The sequence below is a fragment of the Trachurus trachurus genome, assembly GCF_905171665.1.
Source record: "Trachurus trachurus genome assembly, chromosome: 14".
Lineage (NCBI taxonomy): Eukaryota > Metazoa > Chordata > Actinopteri > Carangiformes > Carangidae > Trachurus > Trachurus trachurus.
Window position 1 is genome coordinate 5,087,998 of NC_139903.1, and position 26,552 is coordinate 5,114,549.

General features: G+C 43.1%; 1 protein-coding gene across 1 annotated transcript in view; it reads right to left on the reverse strand.

Moving 5' to 3' along the window:
• Positions 1 to 26,552, reverse strand: part of jade2 (jade family PHD finger 2) — a 193,530-nt gene that overhangs the window by 143,279 nt on the left and 23,699 nt on the right. The window contains exons 2-3 of the mRNA XM_083987249.1: positions 23,045 to 23,108; positions 16,327 to 16,412 (exon numbers count right to left, since the gene is read on the reverse strand). Of these exons, the coding sequence (XP_083843375.1) occupies positions 16,327 to 16,412; positions 23,045 to 23,108 (150 nt within the window). The remainder of the gene's footprint in view (positions 1 to 16,326; positions 16,413 to 23,044; positions 23,109 to 26,552) is intronic.

Consider the following 26,552-nt stretch of genomic DNA (forward strand, 5'->3'; position numbering starts at 1 on the left):
AACAGGAAAAGCTCTTTTCCTCAAATGTCCTTGGGCAAAGCATTTAACCTCCGAATCTCCTCAGTGCAGCGACTAAATGACCATATGTCAAAGACGTTAACGGCTCGGCGGCAGCTTGGACATGCAGACATCATGTAACAGCATGAAAAATTAAGCTAAACATTTCCGATAGAGAGAAAATCATTTCAGAGACAAAGAGGTTTTCAAATGCAGAACAGAAACGAGAAAAAAAAATTTCATCATCATCATCATCCAGGCTTGAACTCTGCAGCTGCAAAAGGTGCTAATGTGTGTAAAATCATTAATGTGCTGCAAAGTTGTTTCTAAGGGAGGAAGAGGGAGGGCAGACAAGCTCAGAAAAAAAAGCTTCCCTTAATAAATAAAGGTTAAAAAACTGGGTCACTGACAAGAAAGAGTGAAGGAGACTTAAGAGGCAGGAGGGATAAGCCAATTTCCCCCCACAGAGTCCGATGCAAATATCATTCTTCGTATGGCAGGCTCAGGCAGACGATCTGGTAAAAATGGCAAATCAAGAAGCTGGGGGGAGATGTGACCCAGTTTTTGAAGCAGCATGGCTGAAAAAAAAACAAAAAAATGAAACAACCAAAACAACTACATGATTAATGCCGCTCCGCCTATCTGCGTCTACTGCAAACTCCAGTTGGTTGTCACGCTTTTTTTTTTTTTTTTGCAGCAGAATTTACTAACGAAGATGATTAAAACAGACGCCCAATCTGAGGATCGGCAACTTTACTTCAAGTGCAGCTTTCAAGAGACAAACATCAAATGAAAAGAGCTACTGTAATGCAGTCAGAGGATCAAAAGTCTCAAATATCATTTGACAGATCGGCGGCTGGTGTCGGCCGAGCGCTATCTGCCACACAAACACGTCTTCAGTCACTCCTCTGCCTCTCCGTGTACTTTCTGTGACTTTTCTGAATAGCTTTTGATGCACCAAACTCCACCCATCTGGTGCATGTGTGCCGGCCAAAATAAACACCATGACTTGTGAATAGGAGTTGGTCTGCACAGTCTTATAATAACACACCAGCTTCTCCACTGGCTTCATATTAACGCCCACTCCAACGCTGAGAAGACTCTGAGTCATTTTAAGCAACAACCACTCAACAAAAAAAAATGCATTTCTGAGAGAAGGAAGGGGTGGGGGGCAGAAAAAAAAAAGATCCTCCATCAGATGCTCCTGCATTAATATATCATCAAGTCTGTGACGCTCGCTCGCTGTGGTCCAGGAGTTGTTTCATTCTTAACTACAGCTCTTCAGGCTTCTTCATCCCTCAATCTGTCTCATCTGCTCCAGTTAGTGATTGAAGACGAAGACGTCGTCCACAGGAGTGACTTCTCCTCACACCCCAGAAAAAAAAACAACATCAATGTTTTAAGTCTCATGGAGAAAAGTGACAGACACACAACATGTAGCTACAAATCCATCCAGGCTTTTCTCAGGTTCCTCACAGGACGTCAGCGGTCTGGAAATCTCACTGCTGGAAATCTCACCTGACACGAGGAGAAACACAGCTCTGCATTTGTAACTAGAAAGATGTTGGAAGTTTGAATCTTTGAAGAAGAATCAGCATCTACTGATGTTAAAGCAGAAGTAAGCGATCCGGTGGTTTTGGCTTCTTGTCAGCAGGTGGAGTTAGCAGTCCCCGCCATGGATCCTCGTCATGGATCTATTGGTCCTCGTCCCTACGTCACCACATGCACGCGCATCCCTTGGCTGCACACACAGAGAGGACCGCCCCTTTATGCCGTTCTCTCTCCTCATTGGATAAAGGTTGTAGGATACAAGGAAAGTTTTCTCCTCTGCTTACAGCAGAGCAGAGTGACTGACAGACCCGTGTTTCAGACCAAACACTCTATAGAAGTGATTGCTGTCGGAAGATAAAACTATTTAAGACTTAGATTAACACAAATATTCCGCTTACTTCTGCTTTAAACACACTTATAAGACTCAGTGACGCATTCACAGACCTTTTAATAGCTGTACAAACACTGTAGCCGGCGTGGGAGAGGTTGGTTTTAGTCACTGGTTACTCAACACAAGATGACAACACTTAAAAACGGCCAGTTTAAGTTTTTTTCTGGTGTGTAATCTGTTGTTTTTTTGTTTTTTTTGTGGGAGCGGGTGAAATCAGCTGAGACAGGAGCTTGATGAGACGATAAGACGTCCTCTGAGCAGAGCTAGCTGGTTAGCATGTTAGCATCAGTGGAAGACTGGATAAAGCTCCAATAAAGTTTGACACTGAGCTCACAATGGTTCTTCTAGACCAGCGGTGTCAAACTCATTTTCGTTCAGGGGCCAAATAAAGCGTCATTTAATCTCAAGTGGGCCGGACCAGTGAAATGAAAGCAACAATAGGCTTTATGTACAGTTCCACTACTTCCTGAACTTTAAACAAGCTCCTTATTGGACAAACTGATTAATCCAGGTGTGTCTGACCATTCTGAGGTCATCAGACACACCTGGATTAATCAGTTTGTCCAGTAATGTAAGACAGGAAATAAAGGAGCTTGTTTAAAAGTTCAGGAAGTAGTGGAGCTGTGCATAAAGCCTATAACGAGAACTCTACATTTTCTCCTTCGTTTCAGTGCAACGAAGTGCGGGTACATTATTAAGATGTTTTCATTTAATGAACTATTTACAAAACATTATGAACAACCTGAAATTTCTCAAGAAAAATACATGAAATTTCAACATGTGCCTCTTCTTCTATGTAATTTTCACACTTAATGGCTTTTTAACAAGGCGTGTTTCTCTTTAATTCCACTCTGAGGAGATAACTCGTCTTCTGCTTCACACCATACTAAAAACCATGCACTTTAAAATATTATTTATTAGTATTTATTGCGTGCCTTTTAAAATGTTTTTCTGTTGTGTCGATCCTAAATCTGCTGGAAGATGTGAATTTCCCTCTGGATGACTAAAAGTATCTATATATCTATCTCTCTAACACTCTGCAGAAAGAAGAAGTAAACTGCCCGACATCTATAGAACAACAAAGTCACACACACACACACACACACTCGTCTGGACGTCCTGGGTTTTTTGTTGTTGTTGTTGTTGTGCCTCACAAATCACTACATTTATCTGTTGTTCGCTGTTGCACAAAGTGACAGTGCGCAGAGTCGAGTGGATATATATTTCTTCTTTATCTTACAGCAGAAGAAAATGATACCAAAACAATAAGACGAAGAAGAAGTTCAACTTTCATCAAAGTCATGAGTTGCACAAAGTTTCACAGTCCGACACTGTTCTGGTGATTGTGTTTGTTTTTTTGCAGCGTCCTAAACTGGCAGCCACACACCTCTTATGATCACTTCACCCTGTCACTTCATTTCTTCATCATCTGTTTCCCTGAATCCATTAACGATGTTATTGATTCATTGTCCATCGGTTTATTTCTCACATCTCACACTCATCTTTGTTTCTCTGGATTTCTCCACAGGGAACAGCATCCGATCCTTTGAGCTGCTGCCATCAGCTCGTCACACATGACTGGAAATACGTGGAAATTTACCCATGAAAAACAAACACACACACACACAAAACCACACACACAAGTGGCGATGACCAACCGGAAACAGACATACCAAGAAGACCAGTGATACATGCAAAACAAAACAAATGCTCATGGGTGAGCAAGTATTCACTTCCCTCCCTCCCTCCCTCCAGACAACACAACACACACACACACACACACACAACCACACACACCATCTGATTAGTGTTTATATTTTGCCAAGAAGTTCTCTGGCCAATGCAGTTAGTTTATGAGTCAACCACAAACTCAAAGAACTCACAGACAAAGTATACATTTTAGTTTTGCACCACAGAGTCCACCTCCAAAACTGTTCCAACACTTCCAACACTCGACAACTTTCTCTGCTTCACTTTAACTGTTTTACTGGAACTGAACAGAAACTGTTTTCACAACTAAAATATCTCGCTAAAACATCTGCAGAGCTGAATCTGCACCATGACGGACTGGACCAGTTTCTGTGAGGAGGAGGAGGATCGATCTCCTGATGAAAACTTAGGCTGTCTTTACTCTACAGGCCTTGATGCCCAATTCCCATTTGTTGCCGATATCTGATTTGTTGCGTGAGCCATATCTGATATCTGCATCTACACCTGCTTTGCTTGCGCCAAACGACCTGCATGTGTAGATGACATGTGGTTGGCTAGCAAAGCAGAAGAGGAAGTCAGCTGGTCCAGCTGCAGGTAAACAACACACACTGTCATCAATATGCACTATCGACGCATTATTGATGACGTACGACTCGCATTGCCAGGGAAAATCCGATCTGTCTGTTTAGACTGCAGACGCATTGGCGGATATCCGATTTATTTCCACATATAACGAAGGCCTGAATCTGATCTGACTTGAACCATGTAGTGTAAAGACAGCCTAAAGGGACCAAGAGGACAATGCACACCAATGATGGGAGGTGAATAACAACAACAACAACAACAGGGCTGGGATCAGATTAGGACACAGGGAGAAGCCCAGATCTCTGAGATGACTTGAACCTCCTGCTGCCATTCAGTTACAGTGCTGTTGAAAAGATGGGAAACCCTTGAGTAGTTGAGGTTTTAGATATCATCACCAGTTTTATATATGAAATGTCAGGTTTATGTCCATGCACTAGAGGTCTTCGGAAAAAAACCGACAACCCAAAAACCCGAGGTTCCGACCCAACCCGGCTCGGGTTTTGGGTCCACTCACAGGAAGTGACTCCGGGGCCGGGTCGGAACCGGTAGAGTTTGTCTCGGGGCTCGGGTCTCTTATTGTGAAAGGCCGGGTCCTACAGTGCCCGAGAGGACCCGGCGATTGGCTGTCACAGCTGTCAATCACCCCCGCCCTCCCCCTTCCGTCCAATGCGAGGCTGCGAGCTGCCTGTGTGACTTATGTCACGTGATCAAAACAACTACACGACTCTTATGATGACGTCAAAGGTGACAGTTCAAGCAAAAGTTAGAGCCTAGGTCAGGACTCGGGGCAGTTAAAAAGTTTGTTTATTAACGTAACGTTATGGTTAATGGTTCAAAATAGTTAAACAATCGAGTTGCCGTAGCGTGTGGTTACCGCGGTAACGTTATGCTCCGCAAAGCACATGGAAACTCCGAAATGATAACGTTAATTAAACAAGAGGAAATGACCGGTGGATTGGCGTTAGCAATGGCTAAGAAGAAGGATTACAGTACATGACCATCTAAACAAGAAAATGACGACGTGGATTTATTTCTGTTTACATCACGTTATGGCCGGGGGGGCTGGCAGCGGCCGCAGCCGGAACCAGGTAGAAGAAGACTACGTTTAGGTATGAAACAGAAAGTAATAAAAACAAGTCTTATTTAAAGGTAGACAACTTGTATTAAATCATAAAGCAACTCGGGCATTTCGGGTCCACGGGTTTTTAAGGGTTCGGTTCGGGTTCGGAACTCATATTTACAATAATAGCTCGGGGCCAGTCGGCTCCGGGTCCAATTTTCACGGGTCCATTTGAGTTCGGGTCCGTCAAATTGGACCCGTGAAGACCTCTACCATGCACTCATTTTGAGGGAACTGAATGAGTGGCGAGCAGACTAGTGAACCCCAGCTACATTGGTAAAGTCAAGTAGGTAACAGACTCACATGTGGGTGTTCAAGTGATCAATTAGCAGACCAATCAGATGAGACATCCTTAGGAAACGGTTTTGAGCAGCACTGATTAAAAGAGAGAGGAAACCAACCAAACCAGTGTCGCACACACAGAGACTAACAATGCCAATGCAATGAGAGGACAGGAGACATCTGAGGACATCAGGAAGTAGGCGGTGACTGTCCATCAGTCTGGGTAAAGCTACAGGACCATCTCTAGAAGGTTCCAGCTCCATCCATCCACTGTAAGACAAATCATCTACACATGGGGGACACTCAGCATCACCGCAACTCTGACCAGAAGTGCACGTCCATCAAAACCTTCACCAAGAAGCACCAGAGAAATAATAAATCAAGAAATGGAATATTTTAGTTTTTGTGTCTGTGTACAAAGAGAACAGGATTCAAGCAGGAGTCTGTTCACATGTCACTTAAACTGAAGAAGGATGAGGGGTCATGGGAAATGCAGCAACGCAACACAATGTGTTTTGTTTGGTTTAGTTTTTTTCACTCTGCTTCCTACTGTACACACTCTGCTGCTCTCAGCTCCTCTGTTGTTAATGCAGCTTATCTATACTAAAACCAGGACAGAGCTCATCACTGTCCTGGGATCAGCTCTTAGAGGTTCTACTGGAGAGTCACTCTGTAGTGGGTTAGGACTCAGTTACTGACCTGTGATCAGGATGGACACCAGTAGCTCTGTCACTTTGTGGCAATGTGATATTTTCATATAAACATGTTGATGTTGGATTCAATAAAGACACTAAAACATGAGACTTGGCACACAAGCTGTTACAGATGTGTGTGATTCTGGCCTAATGACAAAAAATGCATGCGGGAGTCATTATTTGTGACCTGTTCCATCAAAATGAGTCGGAAGTCGCAACGTTCTATTTTTAGATAATCAGCTGATAACATGGAAAACCCATAAAAAATCAAAAAAAAAAAAATGTTTACCCTAATTTCAAAGCAATGACATTCAAAAACAATCTCCCAAAGTTTCACAGTCCAGATAATTGAGAAAAGGCAGGTAGCCTAAATGATGATTAAAGTTGACCTGCAACTTAAACCCTCTGTAAATGAGTGCTGCTTCGGTGCAAAACATGAAATATCTTCTGAACCGTTCATGATAGAGACGAGCTGTAAACTGCATCTGAATCGCGGGATTCTCCGCTTTCCGACGGTCATTAAATGGTGCCTCTATGACGAGAAGGGACGGGTACAGAAACAGATGCTAAACCGAGTAGCATCGACGCTAACAGAGCGTAGCATCGACGCTAACAGAGCGTAGCATCGATGCTAAACCGAACGTAGCATCGATGCTAACCCGAACGTACACGCTTGCACATGTTTTACAAAATGTCAACAAAACATGACAACTTCTGAACCGTTTATGATAGAAACGAGCTGTAAAAAGCATCTGAATTGTGAGATTCTCTGCTTTCCGAGGGTCATTGAATGCTGCCTCTATGACAACAAGGGACCGTATAGAGAATGTGAAGTTACGTCACGCCGTGGGACGGTGGGCGCCATCTTTGGAGGATCGCGGATGTAAACACTTGCTCGTCTCCCTAAATAAAGTTCCCCAAAGTCGCTTAAAAGGAATCATGGTGGGACAGTACTGCTGCGTAAAAAAATGCCACAGTAGTATATGCACTAATACCAAAAACGAGATAGTTTACGATGTCTGGATAAGTCAGTGGAGGGAGTAAATCTGGGTCTTGAATCCAGTCCCCACTCTCTGTTTACGTTTGCGTTCCTCCAAAGATGGCGCCGACGTCCCACAACGCGAAGCGGCGTGACGTCAGCTTCACATTCTCTATAGGGTGCGTGTAATCACGTGGTACAGGAACAGATGCCAGAGTCACTGGCAAAAACTTTAACTGCTATTTTCTCAGGTTTTAGAACAGAAGAAGAGAGTGAACGATTGTAATTCAAATGGCCACATCTCGAAAACCATCAAATGTATGACTTTGACCAGGGTATCATTTTAAAGCTTATTTTCTAATCTTTCCATTGATACCAAAATCTCAACTTTGAAATTTGGGTCACTGTGACTCATTTTGATGGATCGGGTCACATTTAAAAAGAACTGATACATGATACAAATAGATACATAAAGTTCAACTTTACAACAAAGGCCAAAGGACAATGATTGATCAGAAATCTGGAGATGTTTGAGATTAAGTTTATATTTGTACACTGACTCAAAATCAGTCGGAGAAGGACACAATCACATGTTGATCATTTATCCTTCATTATTTCCTCCACCGATGATTTATATTCATTCACTCATGATTCATTTCTCCATCTATACAGTTTTCTCTCCTTTGTCCATCTTTAATCAATGCACCCCCCATTATTTTCCCCACTCATTGCTCACCTCCTCTGGCAGGTGAGCAATCCTGTTTAATACAACTTGTTGGTCCAGTGTGTGTGTGTGTGTGTGTGTGTGTGTGTGTGTGTGTGTGTGTGTGTGTGTGTGTGTGTGTATACACTCATCTCCTGGCTGGTATGTGTCGACATGCAAAACTCGCCACGGTCGGTCCAGGCTGCTCATCCATTCACTGGGCTTGGCACACGTGAGTGAGAGTGTCGGTGTGTGTGATTGCACGTGCGTGTGCATGTATCTGTGTGTGTGTGTGTGTGTGCGCATGTGTGCGTTTTTGTTTGTGTGTGTGTGTGTGTAACTCTAACATCAACTCCATGCATTCCTGTAGCTGTTTGCATCTGGTTGCCATGGAGTTTCACAGCTGTTTCTAGCAGCCCCTAATGAGCTGCAGCAGCTGCTAGCCTGGTGAAACACACACACACAACACACACACACTTCACACACACACAAGCGCGTATACTGTATGTATCCATACACACGATTACTTATCCTCGACACACACACGGTGCTGGAACATCAACACTGAAGGAGAGAAGAAGAAGGAGCTGTGATGTCTCAGACTAAACGCTGGAGCGTCGCTGCTCTGACAGCGATCCACCTGTAACATCTGCACATCTGGATGAACATACAGCTGCCTGAGGAACAATGACTCTTTGCTCCGCATGAAAGCTGTTGAAAACACTCGAGAGCGGCTCAGAGAGCTCGTCGATGTCCCGGGGAACTTTTCCCAAACGTCTTCATTTGATTGAAATATTTCAGCAGCAACTGCAAACGATGAGGAAGAACCGACGATGAGAGAGGAACCGCTGAGCAGCTCAACCAGCTTCTCACCGCTTCTTGGCTGCAGAACAACCTCCGACAGTTCCCAGACTGCAGTTTCTGTAAAACTACTGCACTTTCCTGATGAGGCTACTGATCATTACTGATGTCGACCCGGCACCATCCAGCGTTACACCCACTCACACTGACTTTTATCTGTCGTTACATCGCCAGCTTGGTTGGTTTTAGTGTCGACTTCTTCATCATCATTTTCCTCTTTTCACTTCACAAAGTGCAACAAAAAATGCGAACATTTCCCATCTTTCTCATCTCATCTTCACATAAAACACAACTGTATCAAAACCAGTCAAATACACAACGTGGTGTAAATGAAAATGCAATAAACAAAACTGTTGGTTTTGTGCCACGGTGCAATGATTCTACAGTGAGAGTTTCACACCTGCTCAGCCATCGTCTTCTTTATCCAACCCCATCAACACCACTTCCTTCCTCCCATGATGCATTGTGAGCGGTATCACTCTCTGATTGTCGACCTCCTCGTCGAACTGTAAAAACTCCTCAGTCATCAAAATACTTCCGATTTAACTCTGTAAAAATCTAAAATAAAGTAAAAAATCTAGGATCTCAACTTCGCCACAACATCTTCGTTCGAGCCACAACATTGAATGCAACACGGCTTCATCATCATTACCATCAGTCTGGATACACAGTCAACTGCACAGCAACACTTATGTAACAGGAGCTGAAAGGCCACAGAGGAGACTAGAAATGAAAGCAGATGAATGAGTGTTTTTACTCCGACACTTCACACCCACCTGCTCCACTTCCCCCGTTGTGAATCCGAGTTCTTTCACATACTCACTTTTCACTGTCGCACTAATTGTAAGTCACAGGTTGTTGTTTTTTTTTGTTAAATTGCCAAACTGTCAGATTATCAACACTTACAGCAGATCATTACACCTGGATTAACCCATAAGAACCCAGACCCATTTATACTTGAAGGAAAATTAAGTGGGGTGAAACACAGACCAATTGGAATGCATGGAACACATTTTTGAAGTTTTTTTTGAAATAGCGCCACCTATTGTCAGAGATCTGGAATGTTACATATATGTCACATCGGGCGTTTTTGGTAACTTAAATTTTCACTTGAAAATAAATGGGCTTGACATTTTCTTTTGCTCTGTAACACAAATTTGACCTTTTATTTGCATTTCCATAACATATATCAAAATTACAAATTTGCTGGTTACTATTAACACCTTTTTAAGACAAGTTTCACAACAAAAAAGGGCAAACACTATAGAAATGCGAATATTGCCTCATATTGAAGGCTTTAACCAGTTACTGAAGCCTTAAAAGCTGTGCAACCACAATTTTCTTTCCAACTACAAATACCTTGGCATCTGGATGGACAGTTGTCTTAATTTTAAGCACCATATCACCACCCTCATTGCTAAACTAAGAACAATACTTGGCTTTCTATACAGAAATAAGCACCGTTTCCCTACTCACCACAGGAAAAAAATTGGAGACACTATTTTTTCTCTGTTTTAGACTATGGATATGCCATCTATGGAAGAGCTGCTAGTTCCACTTTGATTCCATTGGATGCTGTTTACCACTCAGCCTTACATTTCATTTCCAATGCTTCATATAATACTCATCACGGCACTCTTTATCAAAATGTCGGCTGGTCATTTCTGACAGTAAGGGGAAAACAGCATTGGTTTTTATCCATTTTTCACAGTTATGTCTCCTTATTTATCATCTCTGTTAACTATAAAATCACAAAACATTGGTACCCACTCACAGAACTGATTGTTGGGTCATATTCCATTCGTCAGAACTGAGCTGGGTAAAACGTCCTTCTCTCACAATGCACCACATGGGACCCTCTCTCCCACCAGTACAGCAGTCCAGAACCCTTGTCTCAAACCTGGTTCATGACTGTTTGACTGTGTTAACTTTTCTTATTTGTTTCCTAATATTTTCTTATGTAAACTCTCATTCTTCTTTGCTGTATTTGTTGTTCTGTATACAACATCTATTGCACGCCTGATGATCGTCAGTACATCCTGAACACTGTATCCTATTTTATTACAAAAAATACAGCAAAAAAGCATAATTACATTAATATGGGACCAGCATGGGATACTAAAATCTTGTTCATTTACTGAGAAGAGTGTCTCTGCTAAATCTGTGGTTCAATTTCCGGACTGATATATCATTTTATTAAATATTGATTGAATTTGACTTTATTTTTATGTTAACATTTTTAAATTATGTTTTAAATTGAACAACATAGAGTATATTAATTCAAAATACCCGAATCACCTAATTTAATTGAGCAGTTCTTTCCCATTTTTCTCATTGTGACATAGGCGTCACATGGTATTTTTCCTGACTTTTTTAAGGCTAAGGCCCGATGTGACGTATATGTCACAGCAATATTTTCTTAAGTTGTTTTATATGAGTTTCTTCAAAAAATGAGGTCAGAACAGGTTAAATACAACAAGGGACATGTTATAAAAGGATTTGCATTGTGAAATGGGTGGTGGCTTATTTTATTGACAGAAAGCAAGCTTTTTAAAAGTAGCTGCCTCTGTGAAATTTGCCAACTCTGCTGGCCACCATCTTGGAAATGTTGTCATGGATAGAGAGATTCACAGAGAGTCATGTGACTGCACCAGGATGTTGAGTAGATGTCACTTAGGGACTTCATGAGTTAAAAGTTCAACATCAATATGTGTAAGGGGCTTTCCAGGACACTTGAAGGCGGTGTGACACCCGTGTCACCGTGGGTCCTTATGGGTTAATCAGCGCTTTATTTTCATGAATCACATCTGCAGAGGCCTGTTATGAACTGAGGCTGTGTGTATCCCACTCACACACACACACACACACACACACACACACACACACAGCCCAGTAACAGGTGCTGGTCATTAACATTAATTATCTGTGAGTTATGCTCAACGTCTCACACACACACACACACAACTGATTGATTGATGTTTTCTTGCACAAACAGCTCAGGTAAACACTCGTCTTAACGACCGTCGTCTCCACGTACGTAGACCCACCGACCGGGGAAAAAAAAAAAACAGAAAGAAAAACAAAAAGAAAAGTTTGAGAAGAAACAAGAAACTTGGACGTAGACGTTCGTTCACTCTTCCAAGTTTGTGGTGCAAAATGTCAACACCACCGGACTGGAAAAAAACAAAAACAAACCCAGATTACAAAGTTGTGTCTGTATTCATGTTTCCATCTCAATATAGTGTTACAAGCACCCTCTAAAAAATGTGTGTGAGTGTTTGTGTCTGGGTGTGTGTGTGTGTGTGTGTGTGTGTGGGTGTGTGTGTCCTGCCCATGTTTTGACAAGTGTCACCCAATTCCCTGGAGGAGAGCAGGGGGATTTCTCCGAAGAGGGGGGAGTGTAAAATAAAAGAGAGTCCTCCCTCCCTCCCTCACATCGGTGACTCAGCACACTCACATTACAGTGCTTTTTTTTTTTTTGAACTTAACTTTTTTTTTCTTCTTTGTTTGTTGTCTGTGTGTTTTTCTGCTGCCCCCCCCCCCCCCCCCTAAAACCATCAACCACCAGACCAAATATGTGCCGTCTGCCTCTCGGTGCTCCATGTCATAATGACTTCCTGTTTGTCCAACACAATTTTTCAAAATCTTAAATCTCTCTCATCTACAACGAGATAAAAGCAGTTATACAAAAAGAAAAAGGAAAAAAAAAAAAAAACGGAAGCATTTGACTGTGCCCTCCTTCCGCCAAGTAAAGCCCTCTAAACCACTTCTAAGAAAAGTCAGAGCCGGGGTGAAAGACTCGCAAAGGCGCAAATAGAGACGGCTCATTTTTAGAAAAGAGCTACGCTGTCATTACAAGTGCACAGTGTTTACCATCCGCCACACCTCCCTCAGCCCAGGGCGAGCGCCGGTCCAGAAACTTACGAGGAGGCCGCTGGCTGGTGGAGTTTCTTCCCGGCGGAGGACGAGGAATCTTCACGGCCTCGCTCGGATTTAGAAAATACAAAATAAACTACAATAAAAAAATAACTTCAGTGACATTCGTTCACATTAGCATCATAAGAAAGAGCGTGGGTTGAACCGGTGAAACCTCGTCTATCAGCAAAGTTTAAAAACCAGATGCATATTTGACAGAGAGAAAAAGAGAGAAAACGCTGATTTCACTAACCAATGAAACCTGTGGACTTGTACTTAGCTGATGAACTAGTTCAACCCAAAATGCCACATGTAAATGTGACATTTGATGGTGGTCGTTGTTCCTCTGATCCCTCTCAGGCTAATTTATCTGCTGCTTAGATACAAAGAGAGAAAAAACTCCTTCTTCCTCTTCATTAGTCAGGTCAAGCAAGTGAAACCTTTCCAAAAAGAAGAAGATTTCCCAAACACAGCTAAGTACTGTAAGTAAAAGAGAGACAGAGAGAGATGGGGGAGGGGGGGGGGGGTGACATTTAATCAGGGTTGCGACCTTCAGATGAGTAAAACATCCAAGTGGCCGCCGTGGCCTGAGGACGGCCCCTCACGCTTCACGCTGACACCACTCACCAGCAAACACCTCGGACTGAAGTGCTGACACGCAGTTGGTTTTTGTGAAGAGGAAGACTCCTCCTCCTCCTCCTCCTCCTCGGACGGTTTCTTCATCACTTCTTCCACACGCTGACAGAAGACGAGTCGCCCTCAAGAAATATGAGCAGTCACTCAATTAACCTACAAATGGAGAAAGAGCCCCGGACTGCTCGCACAAAGACGCTGCTCTGCTCCGGTGACAATAGGTCTCAGTATCCTTCAAATGAACTGGGTCACAGGAAGAATCAGAAGGCAAAAGTGCTTTTACCTGTTCTGGACAGACACGTCCAAAAGGCCATTATAGAGCCACCCCCCCCCCCCCCCCCCCACCTCTGCTGTATCCCACTGCCTCTCAAATCTCCTCCCAGGGAATTCTGGGTCTTTTTCCAGTCTTTTTTTGTTGTCTCAATGCAACAAACCACCATCACAAAGAGAAGAGGCAAACGGTTTTGGACAGCGTGTTCTCAAAAGCCATTCATGATGTTACACTCAGTTGCACACACAGAAAACAACAAAAATAGATGTGTTGAGAAAAGAGAAGAGAAAAAAAAGAGAGAGAGAGAGGGAGAAGGAGCTTAAATGCTGCCAACTTTCACACCTCCACACACCTGGTCAGTCGCTGATGCAAAAGCTGCCTTTTTTTTTTTCAAAAATGTGGGTCAGACAACGGGCGCTTTGTGAAGCCGTGTACCTGCAGGAAGCTGCACCACCACTCACTTAAAGGGGACATAGTATTATGGAAATATCGATTTTTAAAGGCCCTTTAACCTTTATCTGGGTGTTTGTTTTGCCTCCCAGACCCAAAAATGTGAGAATTGACAGAAAAAATCTGTAATTTTCGGGCTCCTGAGGTTAAAATCAATGTGGTTTTACGAGCTGTTCCATCAGTTGTCTGACAATGATGTCATTAGTTTTTGAATTAGCATAATACCACCCCTACCTGGGACCAGTAGAAAGGGAGGGGCGGGGCAAGTAGTGGTTTATTTGCATTTAAAGGGACAGGCACTGAAACCAGCCGTTCTGAACAGGGCTGTTTTGAGAGGATGAAAAGAGCTGTGATGTTTGATCCTTGGGGTATTTTGACCGAGGCATGCCACAGACATGTCTTTAAGACACCTGGGAACTATTTTAATCTGTGGAAAGGGGCAGAATATGATGTGTTTATGGGAGTGGTGGTTAAAAAAAATAAAATTTAAAGTAGATGACAGCATCCTCAGCAAAACAAGTGAATAATTGAATAATTCAATAAAATGAACTAGTGATTAACATCTGTGATAGTTTCATCACATTGCACCGTTTTGTGTTTTCTGTGTGTGTGTCAGTGTGAGCAGTGAACACCTGCAGGTTGTAATCTCAAGTTCAAGCTGCTCAGGTTCAGTTAGACACATGAACCAACGTGCAAAATCATCAAGTGATGAAGTTTTTACCATGAAGCTCCAGCACCGAGCTGCAGCCCTGGATGTGTCAGGTTCTATCTTTATATATTAAATGGGTCAAAATCATCAAATGTTCTTGCAACATGACTTCAAAACTTTTCACTGAACCTCTGTCAGATGTCACCCGCCCTTTTTCTTTTCTTTTTTTTTTCTTTCTTAGTTCGACCTTTTCTGTCACTTACTGCCAGAGAGAGAGAGAGAGAGAAAAAAAAAGCTGAAATAAAAATTGCTGCTAAACATCATCTTTCATGAAGAAGAAGAAGCAGAAGAAAAAATCAGGGCGCCCCAGAGTGAGGCGAGGAGGCAGCGTTATGAAATTGAACGTGGCCCCTGGCTCTTCAGCCGAGGTCCGGGTCAGAGCAGAGAGCTACAGTAGTAATTACTGAGAGACTGATTGCTGACAGGACCTTCCAACAGCCTGTGGTTAACTGGATGGAGCTGAGGGGGAGGAAGCTTCAAATGCACAGGCATGACAGATGCTCTGCTGATGACTTGTACTTCGAGGTGGTTCGGGGGCAGGCATGCCTTTTCTTTCTTTCTTTTTTTTTGCTTTACTCATTCTTTTTTTTTTCAAAAGTCACATTAGAAAAAAAAACTCGCATTTCGTTTGAGTTTTTGACAGTTTCTCTGAACGATGCACGGTGAGAAATCAGAGCAGCAGTGAGCGCAATTTACCTTCTTCAATGGCGTCGGTTCATTTTGTAGCAGATCTTTGTTTTAAGCATCTCCTCTGAGGTCATCGCCTGATCTGTTTCATTCATCAAAACCAAAACAAAAGAAAAAATATCGCCTCTGCTAATTTTTTAAGAGTGGATGTAATTTGTTCCCAAACGGCAGACGATGGTTATTTTTGGAGTGAAACTCGAGTCGAGTCGTCCTTAAACAGATTTGAAGCCACTTCACTGACGGAGTGGGAGGAATGTGTGATTGTGGCAGCAGAAGCGTCGCCACAACTGGTACACTTCACCATTTTCCAACTGGATTATGCCAGTTCCTTCCCTCAGGGTGGTCATTTGAGAACATTCATCAAAACCATGTGGATGCTCCAACCTGGTACTTTAGGGAACCAAACTGTCCCATTCATGCGCCTCGTTGATTTAGCTGTGGTGACCGGCCTGGTTGTATTTACATAGGGTTAAGAAGTGATATAAAGATGGTTACAGTTTTCTAATTAGGTGGATTTTATGATTTCATACAAATCTTCAACAGCAGCAGAAACTATGTCGGTCTGATCAAGACACAACTGAGCCTGAAACACACACATACACACACATACACGCTTGATATAGACAAGAACTCGTACAAGAAGAGATGCAGGTCACGTCAGCGCTCAACAACACCAAACAGAGAAGTTTTTGGCAACAGCCGCAAAACATCTGTCACATCATCAGCATCGATCAGTGGAGCTGAACTAAACTCAGAGAGAGACTGTGTTTCATCTCATCCAACTCACCTCTGATGGTTTCTTGTGCTGGTGGCGGACCCATGTGCTGCTGGTGCCCGTATTCTTGGATGACCTGGACCATGAGGTCACCTGACCTGCAATGATAATAATAAAAGAGAAAAAAAGACAGTAAATACCAGTGTGATTGAGATTAATAAAAAACCTCTCCTTGTTCTTTTGAGGCCTGGATGAGGAGAAAGCATGAATCACTTTCTGGCACCGACCCGCCGGCCCCCTTTTTCTGTCCCTGCTGCTGTAAAGACAAAGTGTTTGAAATGTTCTGGGGCAACAACACAGAGCAGAAACTTGATCTGTGTTTGATTTTGTCAAGAATGTGCAGTCATGAGTGTGAATGTTGATTTTTAAAAGGGAAGCAAATGAAGAACAGAGAGCGAGCTCTGGCTGGAGATCAGGCTTCATGTACACTCAGGTTTACTCCAAACAAACTTTATTGTCCCAGTGGAGAAATTTGTTTTTTTGCAGAGAGGTTTTACAATATAGACTGTAATAAAAAATAAAATAAAAAAAACACGGGGGGGTGGGGGGGGGGGGGGTTGGTTATTTATTGGAGAGGAAAAAGCTGGTCATCAAAGTTCCTCGGTGATCATGTGACGAGGCTCAAGACTTCTCTAACTCACAGCGATGGAGACGCAGCCGAGCAGCGAACGGCTCCATGTGACTTCTGCTGCCTCTCAGAGTCAGGCCTTTAATTGAAGCGGACTGATGATGATCTATTAAAGGGCTGTAATAAGTAATGACAGTATAAATAGCATCTTGTTAAGCTGTTAGTCCACTATGGTCTTTTACAACCTCATTAATACACAACTTAATGGCAATTAACCAGACACTGGAGCCAATATCCCACCTACCGCTTCAATCAGCCACCCTGGGTGTGTGTGTGTGTTTGTGTTTCTCTGTATGCATGTGTGTGTGATCAGAGCTCATACTGACATATGATGCGGAGAAGAGAGGGGATGTGTGTAATTTCATTTATGATAGTTTCTCTACATTTTTTTTTTATTATTCCACAGCAGCAACAGATTTGAGCCGAAAGCTCATTTCCACCTGTGCAGCCGTGAAGAAGGAGCTCATTAGAAATTGCATCACATTAGCAATTAAATTACATCACATGGGCATAATGGAAAACACAAATTTGCAGATACTGTGCAATATAGCACACTGTGACCGTGACTGTGCGTGTGTGCGTGTGTGTGTGCGTGTGTGCAGGCTGCCTCCCACTCAACATATTTCCTTTGCCGCGGCAGAAGTACTGCCACCACACTAATTTCACTTGTGATGTCTGAACAACCAACAGAGCCGAGGGCAGAGCTGCTGTCAGGCTCGTCCTGGAAATTACTCACTCCCTCTCTCCCCCTACACACACACACACACACACACACACACACACACACTTCACACATGAACATACAGCTGCTAATACATACAGATATTTCCCACATATGCACGCACCCACACTTCTGCCCCCCGATCACACGCAGACTTTGTTCACGTCGAGTCGCTCAGAGCTGCACAGATTTATGTTTTTCACACATCCCGTTTTTTTTTAATATGAAATATTGACAGCGACAAGTGGGAGAGGATTTCAAATGGATCCTCCACTCACTCACTCTCCGTCCTCTGATATGAGCGCTGGTCTCAAAGTGCATCACCACCACCACCACCACGTGTGTCAGAGTGCGTTAAAAGTAAACCCAGGGTTCCTAGTCCTACACATTTGAAATGTCAAAATCCCATACTTTTTCCAGACCCTAATATCCAGACTTCTCAGAAAATAAAAATTCAAATAATTGTGACATTTGAGTACATGATGTGTATCATGTAAATCAATTATGCAATAAATTGTTTGTTTTCATTATTCTGAATTTGTATGCCATTATGTCACCAAATAATTTCCAATAGCGCATGCAAATAATTAACCCAAATGACTTCGCATAATACCAAACCCCCATATAAGTATTAAGATAAACATATTTCCATACAATAGCTTCCATTTTCCATGCTTTTCCAGACCTGGAAATGAATAAAATCAAATTCCAAATTTTTCTATCCTTGTGTAGGAACCCTGTAAACCGGAGTCTGTCCAGGAATAAACACGTTTAACTCAGTAAACACACACTGACAGACTGAGCAGGTGGAGCCCAGTCTCACTTTTTACCGCAGCCGAACACCTACAGGAGGTTTTGGAGGAACGTGTTAGACGGCACTCTCCACCTTCATCATCATCATCATCATCATCATCATCATCCAAACACAGCAGACTCAGTCTAGAATCTCAGCCAAAAGCTCTGAAGCTGTCCGTGCTCGTCCACACGCGTGTTCAGCATGAAAATTATTTAGTGGAACTGCTGGAAATTCATGCATCTGCACTCTACAGTGTGTGTGTGTGTGTGTGTGTGCGTGCAGGTTATATCCACACGCCCCATGCGAGGCAGCTGCACCGCTCCATCACTGCGGCCAGATAACCAAACGGGCCACAGCTCAGTTGGAGGTTACCATCGTGGCCGCGTGTTAATTAAAAGCCCCGCTTGGTGCACGGCAGCCAAAATTATCATGGGCATCCTTCAATTAGAAACCTGATAACCTCCAGTCAACAGATGCAGCTGGAGCCCGACGCAGCGCCGGCCAGGGGAAGCTAACGGCTAACGGCTAATTATACAGCAACAGTGTATACGGCCTTCGGTGCAGGGGCGGCTGAGTCAGGGCTGAAGGGAAAAACACACACACACACACACACACACACATACACACCGCCTGTTAAAGCTGCTGTAAAATATTTTATACACTCAACCTGTGACCACATGATGGTTCAACCTGACCTCCGTTAGCCCCGCTGCAGTAAACTGCTGGACTTTGTTCAAGTTCCCGTCACCCTGAGGTCATTTTCCTGTCCATCTAAGTCAGTGGTTCCCAACCTTTTTTTGGCTCGTGACCCCATTTTGACATCACAAATTTCTGGCAACACCGCGTCCGTCAATCAAGATGCGTCAGATCAGATATTTTTATATGCTGCATTTTATTTGAGCTCGATTTATATTCAAGAAAGTGAAAGTATAGATGCTGTGTTTAAGATTGTGTGTGGTGTTTTAGTCAGAATTTTAAAATAATAATAATTGGTTAAAGCAGAAGTAAGTGATATATTTGTGTTAATATAAGTTTTAAATAGTTATTTCTTCCGACAGCAATCACTTACATAGAGTGTTTGGTCTGAAACACGGGTCTCTCAGTCCCTCTGCTCTGCTCTGAGCCGAAGAGAAAACATTTATCGTATCCTACAGTTTTTATCCAATGAGGAGAGAGAACGGCATGCAGGGCTGTGTGTGCAGCCAAGGAACGCCGTGAATGTGGTGACGTAGGGACGAGGACTGTTATGGTGCGTTCAAGGCAGCCCGTAACTCGTGTTTTTCCGACCTGTGAAGTTGTACCAGTACCAGGTACGAGTTCACGGGTCGGAAGTTACGAGTGGCCGTTATAGTGACTTTCACCGGTAAAACAGGTCGGAAAAACACGAGTGGGTTGCCTGGAACGCTACAAAGTCGTAAGTTGTTTCTTGAAGCTGTAATTTACAGTTTCAAAAGCCTGCCTGGAACGCAGCATTAGCCAAAACGACCGGATCGCTTACTTCTGCTTTAAAAAAAAATGGTTAAAACAAATTGTATCCGTCATTTTTTTAAATCAATTATTAGACATTTCAGGCGACCCCATTTGAATTCAAGGCGACCCCACGCGGGGTCCCGATCCCAAGATTGAAAAACACCGATCTAAATCTTTAATATAGTTAAAAATAAAAATAAAAAAAAGTTTTAAAAAGAAAAGAGTTGAGACATTCGACAACATCACAGTTTGAAGTGGGAAAGTGGTTTTGTTTTAGTGACAAATGAAATGAATGAAAAAAATATTCCCTCTTCTATAAGACTGTAATAAATAAACAAATTTGATTTCTTAACGAGAGAGAGAGAAGGAAAATTTTTGAAAAGGACTAAAAAGTAAAGAAAAATGTGTGGAGCTGAGGGACAGTGACATTTAAGAGGAAAAATTACTAATGTTTCCACAAGCAAAAGGAAAAACAAATGTTACTGTTCAACACAGAAATCCAACAGTCTAAGGTGAGAAGAACAGATAAGTCTGGTCCTAACCAGTCTGTTGCACTACAGTTTACATTTTACTCTCCATTGAGAAACGTTTACTTCCTGTTGAAGTTTAAAACTATTGGCTCTGCCTTCATGCGCCAGATGGAGAGTTCCATCTTTGTATACTTTGCAGCATTAGTTCTGTGAAAATGTCTTTCATAACTAAGCAAATTGGTATTAAAACTGAAATACCTCCAAATGATCCAAAATCCAATGGAATCGGGACCTTGTGAATCAGAATCGAATGGATTCAGTGAATCAGTAGCGAGACGCAGCCCTGTGTGCTTTTAGGCTGAACTGACGGCTTCGTGAACATCCCTCTCTCTGCTGCCGCTGTGTACGAACTACAACTTCCAACTCAGCTCATAACCTCAGCGTCTTTGTTCTCTGATCTCTGATTGGCTGGTAGATCCTCTAAGTAGTAGAGGAAATTGAAGATTGAGCGGAAGTACGTAGGCGAGCGTAGGTAAACAAAGCCACTTTGCTTTAGTTACACAACTGGTTTTTATTCCAACTAATTCAGCCTGAAAAGATGAAACCAATAGTGAGCTTCACTCTCCTACTTTCTCGCTCACAGATGAGTCTTAACTGTGTGTCTGTGTTGGCCTGACGGAGTCATGGGGGCTGCGGCCAAACGAATATATTTGCTTGTTATTGAAAAAATGCGCGCCGCCGCAAAATGCCAAGAATTAGTCGTGTCGAGCTGCCAAAAGCCGAGAAGAATGATGTTGAAAATTAAATCAAAACTGCTCACTGCCTTCGGTGACTAAATCTTCATATTTCGTGGAGAGAGAGAGAGCGATCGGCTCCGAGAGCCAAGTGTGCTTGTGTAACACTGCACCGTTATTCAAAGACAGTTTATTATCAGATGATTTTCCAGCAGACGCTGCCAGCGACAGTAATGTGTTAGACCGGCCAGATGTTCCCACCATCATGCGGTCTATCTCTTCATATCTGTCTGTCTGTCTCTGGTTGTTGTGTCATGATGACTGTGGGTACAAAGTGTATCTGCTCATCTATCCCTGCTACTCATATCCATTCATCAGTGGAGCCAGTTAACGGCTGCATATGTTTAACATTTCTTCCAAATCACATAAAGCCAGATTTACTAAGAATATGGCCGACCGCAAACGCAAGATGTGGGTTTTTACTGAATTTGCAGCCACAATCTGTGAGTGTTAAGCACCTGATTTACTCACTAAGCTGTTATACTGCTCTTTATTACACGTATTATATCACTGTGAGGCCTTAACTTGGCTGCATGTGACTCCTGCCGATGGTAAAATAAATCTTTAAGTCTAATCATTTCATTCACGACGGCATCCAAGTTGAATTTACTGGATGTAGGAGGAGGATAGAGAAAAACAAAAACAAGTGACTGCAGCTGGAGGGAGGAGGACGGAGCAGCAGGTGAAGCAGCAGGTGGAGATGTGAGTGTGAAGACTGACCCTTCACACACACACACACACACACACACACACACACACACAGTAAGATGTGTGGTGGTTTTATACACACTGAGTGTCAGCAGAGACAAACCACAACTCTGTCTCTCAGATACTGAGATCATGATGCAGCTTCAGAGGAGTTTACGTCCCATTTTTTCGATGTTCTCTTAAAGGAATAGTTCCCCAAAAAATGAAATTCAAAGTCATTATTGACTCACCCTCATGCTGATGAATACTCCGGAGTAGTTTTTTATTCCTCAAAGTGCATCTGGAGACCCGGGAGGCCGGTTCGTAGTCCAATGAAATCCTTATGAGAGTCAATAGCGCCCGACACAAAAACTTCCATAAGACTACACAAAAACCTTGTAATATTCCTCCACAATGCTCGTCTGCTACAACCCAAGTGTCCTGAAGAAGGGATATAGTCCAGAGTTTATTCGAAACAACGTCATTTAGGACATTTTTACAGCCTAAACAGTCCTGTATTGAATTTGTCTGTCCTAAATGACGTCGTTTCCAGTAAACTCTGGACTATATCCCTTCAGGACACTTGGATTGCAGCGGCTGAGCAGCGTGGAGGAATATTAAATGGTTTTTGTGTAGTTTTATGGACGTTGTGTCAGGCCCTATTAATCTCATATAAAGTTTTCGTTGGACTACGAACCGGCCTCCCGGGTCTCCAGATGCACTTTGAGGAATAAAAAACTACTCTGGAGTATTCATCAGCATGAGGGTGAGTCAATAATGACTGAATTTCACTTTTTGGTGAACTATTCCTTTAATTCTGACGTATCTGTAGAAGCTGGAAAAAAAAACACCAGATCTGCATGTTCATGTTTGTATTGAGGTTGTTGTTTAGAGGGAGGAGGAGGAGGAGGAAGAGGAGGAGGAGGAGGTGTTAATGAGGAGAGAACGACGGTGAGAGACAGGTGGAAAGTGGAAGAGTGTGAGAAACAACCTGCAGGAGTCGACTGAAACCACAACAGCAGCACAAGGAACACACTCTTCTGATACTTCCATGTTTCATGCTCAGTTGCTCTCTCTCTCTCTCACACACACACACACACACACACACACACACTCTCTCTCCCCTTCCCCCCCTCCCTTCCCCTGAATCTCCCTCCAACTTACTGTCGGTGGTGTCGGAGTCATTGCTGCTCGTGGAGTATTTTCTCCTCTTCTTCTCGCTCTCCATCTGTCAGAGGGGGGAGGGAGGGAGGGAGGGAGGGAGGGAAGAATATGGGGGGAAGGGAGAGAGAGAGAGAGAGAGAAAAAAAAGACGAGTGAGAAGATGTTCACCATGAAAACACAAGTGTTAATGAAATAATGCGCTGATGGCAGCGGCCCGTCAGCCGGCAGCTCGCCAGAATAAACCGACTTGATCGCCGTTACATATCAGCGCTTCGGACTCGCTGGGAAACTTCACAATGATGCACTTGTTCCGTCTCTCAAATACAGTGGGAGTCCTTGTACGGGCTGAATGTGAACTCATCCTGCATTAGTGCTGTATTCACTAGGGGAGAGGTGGTGGAGAGGTGGGGGGTGGGTGGGTGTGGGAGGGCTATTGTGGAAGTCCCCTTTCATGCATCTGCTTTAATACTCTAGGTGCTTCTTTATTGATTAGAAACTAGAATGAAACCAAACCAGAGGGCAGATGACGAGTCAGAGAGAGAGACTGAGAGACAGAGGACGGAGAGAAAAAAGTCAGAAATGAATCAAACAAAAGCTGAAAACATGAAATAAAAGCACCCACTGTATTTTCCATCAACAATGTGGGCCACAAGAGATTTGGAAAGAGTTAAAAAGAAACTAGAGGGAGAGTTAAAATTCAGATTCAGACAAATAAAGTTCATTGCCTGCTTTTTCTTATTTTTAATAAAAAGTGTATAAAAAAGATAAATCAACGCTCGCAGGTAAGAAAACAAGTGAGTACATGACCAGGAGCGCCGTGTTAATATGATCTTATATTAAAGGTTTATTATAAGAGTGTCCCTGAGGAGGATTAAGGTGAAAAGAAAACACAGATCAAGGATGCTAAAAAAATAAAACAAATTAGGAAAACTGCAGCCTGTAGAAAGATTTTATCTCATGTCCTGGTAGTTTGAGGCACAAATGGAGAAAATACATGGAAGTATACGACTGAGAGAGTAAAAAAAAAAAAGAAAAGAAAAAAGGATGGCAGAGGTCAAGAGTCTGAAAGGGAGAGAAACGAGGCAAAAGAGGCAGCGGCAAATAGAGTCAAGAAGTCAAAAGGAGGTTTTTAGCGTAAACTGCTGGACCGAGGCAGGAAAGCTGGAGGAGGAGAAGAAGGAGAAAGAGGAGGAGGAGGAGGAGGTGGGTTACAACCTTCAGTGAGGGGGGACGGAGATTTATGTGGCCGTAAAAACCAGGCTATTCCCTGGTACACGGGGCTCTTCCAGTCCCCGGCCTCCCCGCCCGCCCGCCCGCCCCGCTCACACTTAACTACTCTGACATTTATGCTGACAGAAAAACACAGCGCTTCTCCGCTGCCTCCGACTGTTTCCATTCCCAAGTCCTGCCATCATCATGCTCTCTCTCTCTCTCTCTCTCCCTCCTTCTCATCTCCCCCTCCCTGCCTTACAATAACAGGGACAGAGGGAGTGCGTTGAGTAAGGTTAAGTACATTATTGACTTCCTCAGCCTCGCTCTCGCTTCTCTTCTCCTCTCTTCTCCTCTCCCTCCATCTCTCCACATCTTCCCATCCGTCTGCAGCTCTAGCTCGTCTTCGCTGCCTTCTGAGGAGAGACTGGTTAAGTACATCATTGACTTCCTCCAGCTACGCCGTCGGACTGACTGAGTCTGCACGCTTGGATCCGTCTCAGGGTTTCCCCCTCGCCTATTAAACTCTCAGGCGACCCACTTAAACCACACTCAGGGCACCAAAGTTTTCTTTCTTTCTTTCTTTCTTTTTTTTTTTAATAAAGGCAGTCCCATCTTTTTTTTTTCTCCCTGACCACCCAAAGGAAAATGTGAACACAGAAAAAAAAAAAAAATAAGTGAGAGTCTTTACACCAGCTTTGTGAATGAGTGTGTTAAAAGTCGTTTGAAGCTTTTACAACGACGGAGGAATTCTGTGGTAGAAATAAACGGCCTCGCCAAACAACAGACGACCAACATTATCAGACGCTTTTGTTGTCGGAGCAGTGAAATGTTCAGAAATGGCTCCGAAATATTTACTCAGGCGTCTCGTGGTGGTTCTACCTGTGGCTGCAGCTGCAGACACTTCATTCTCATGATTAGTTTCATAAAGATCTTCATCTACATGAACCCTGATAAACACACTGTAGAGTGTTGATCATGTCCTATAGGACAAACAGGTGGAGAGAGACTACAGATAAAAAAACACAGCAAGCAGACTGTCCTGGTGCAAATAGTGGTAAAGAGTAAAAGGCAATCCAAAACTGATGGGTCCGAGGCACTCTGAGGTGTTGTTAAAAATCCTTTATTTTGCAAAATCCCTGCAAAATAAAGGATTTTTAACAACACCTCAGAGTGCCTCGGACTTTTTACCACTATTTGCACAAGGACAGTCTGCTTGCTGTGTTTTTTATCTTCAGTTTTTCTTCATCCTGTGTCCTTGAATAGCACCTGAGCGGTTCATCCACCCTCACCCAGGGCAGCACTCACATTTCTTCTATTGTTCAGGTGGAGAGAGAGTTGGAGTGAAACTCGTGACCTCAGAGCTTCTTCTCCTTCTGCAAACAAGCAAAAAGAGTTTGAACGAACGTCGATAAGAGCTCTGGTTTGACAGCATCATGGTCTCACCGTGGATGCAACGGTTAAACAGAGGTCACAGAGGTCACACACACTTGACGTCAGTGCATTTTCTGTCACATACGGTGACGTTCAGGAACCTCAAACTCTGTTTTCACCTGTTTATACACACAGAGTTTTCAGAAATAATTGTTTCCCGTGACCAAAAAATGACCACAATGTGTTAAAACTTATCAGTTTTTTCAGATACCTCAGCTAAGGCCTCAGGGTTGTGAAAAGTGTTCATCGTGAGCTGAGGAAGTAAAACACTTCAAAGATGCTAGAAACAAATATTTCAGTTTGTGAGATGAAATTGTGAAACGTTACACTATCAAACAACAGACAAATAAATAAACTTGTCATCACAGATAACAAGTATGTCGAAGTGTCAGAGTGTGTCCGTGCCAGTTTCAAGCATAAGTTAATATTTCTGGGCAACAAATTAAATCGAAAGGAACTGGACTTGTATTTGTCAAGGAAGACGTTTCGCCTCTTATCCAAGGGGCTTCATCGGTTCACAAAGCCCCTTGGATAAAAGGTGAAACGTCTTCCTACACAAATACAAGTCCAGTTCCTTTTGATTTTATTTGTTGCCCAGAGATCACGATGGCCTGGATGAATGAGAATATCCAAGTTAAGATGGATTTAAAGCAGAAGTAAGCGATCCGGTCGTTTTCGCTAATGCTGTGTTACAGGCAGGCTTTTGAAACCGTAAATTACAGCTTCAAGTCACAACTTACGACTTTGTAGCGTTCCAGGCAACCCACTCGTGTTTTTCCGACCTGTTTTACCGGTGAAAGTCACTATAACGGCCACTCGTAACTTCCGACCTGTGAAGTCGTACCAGATCAAACTGGTACGACTT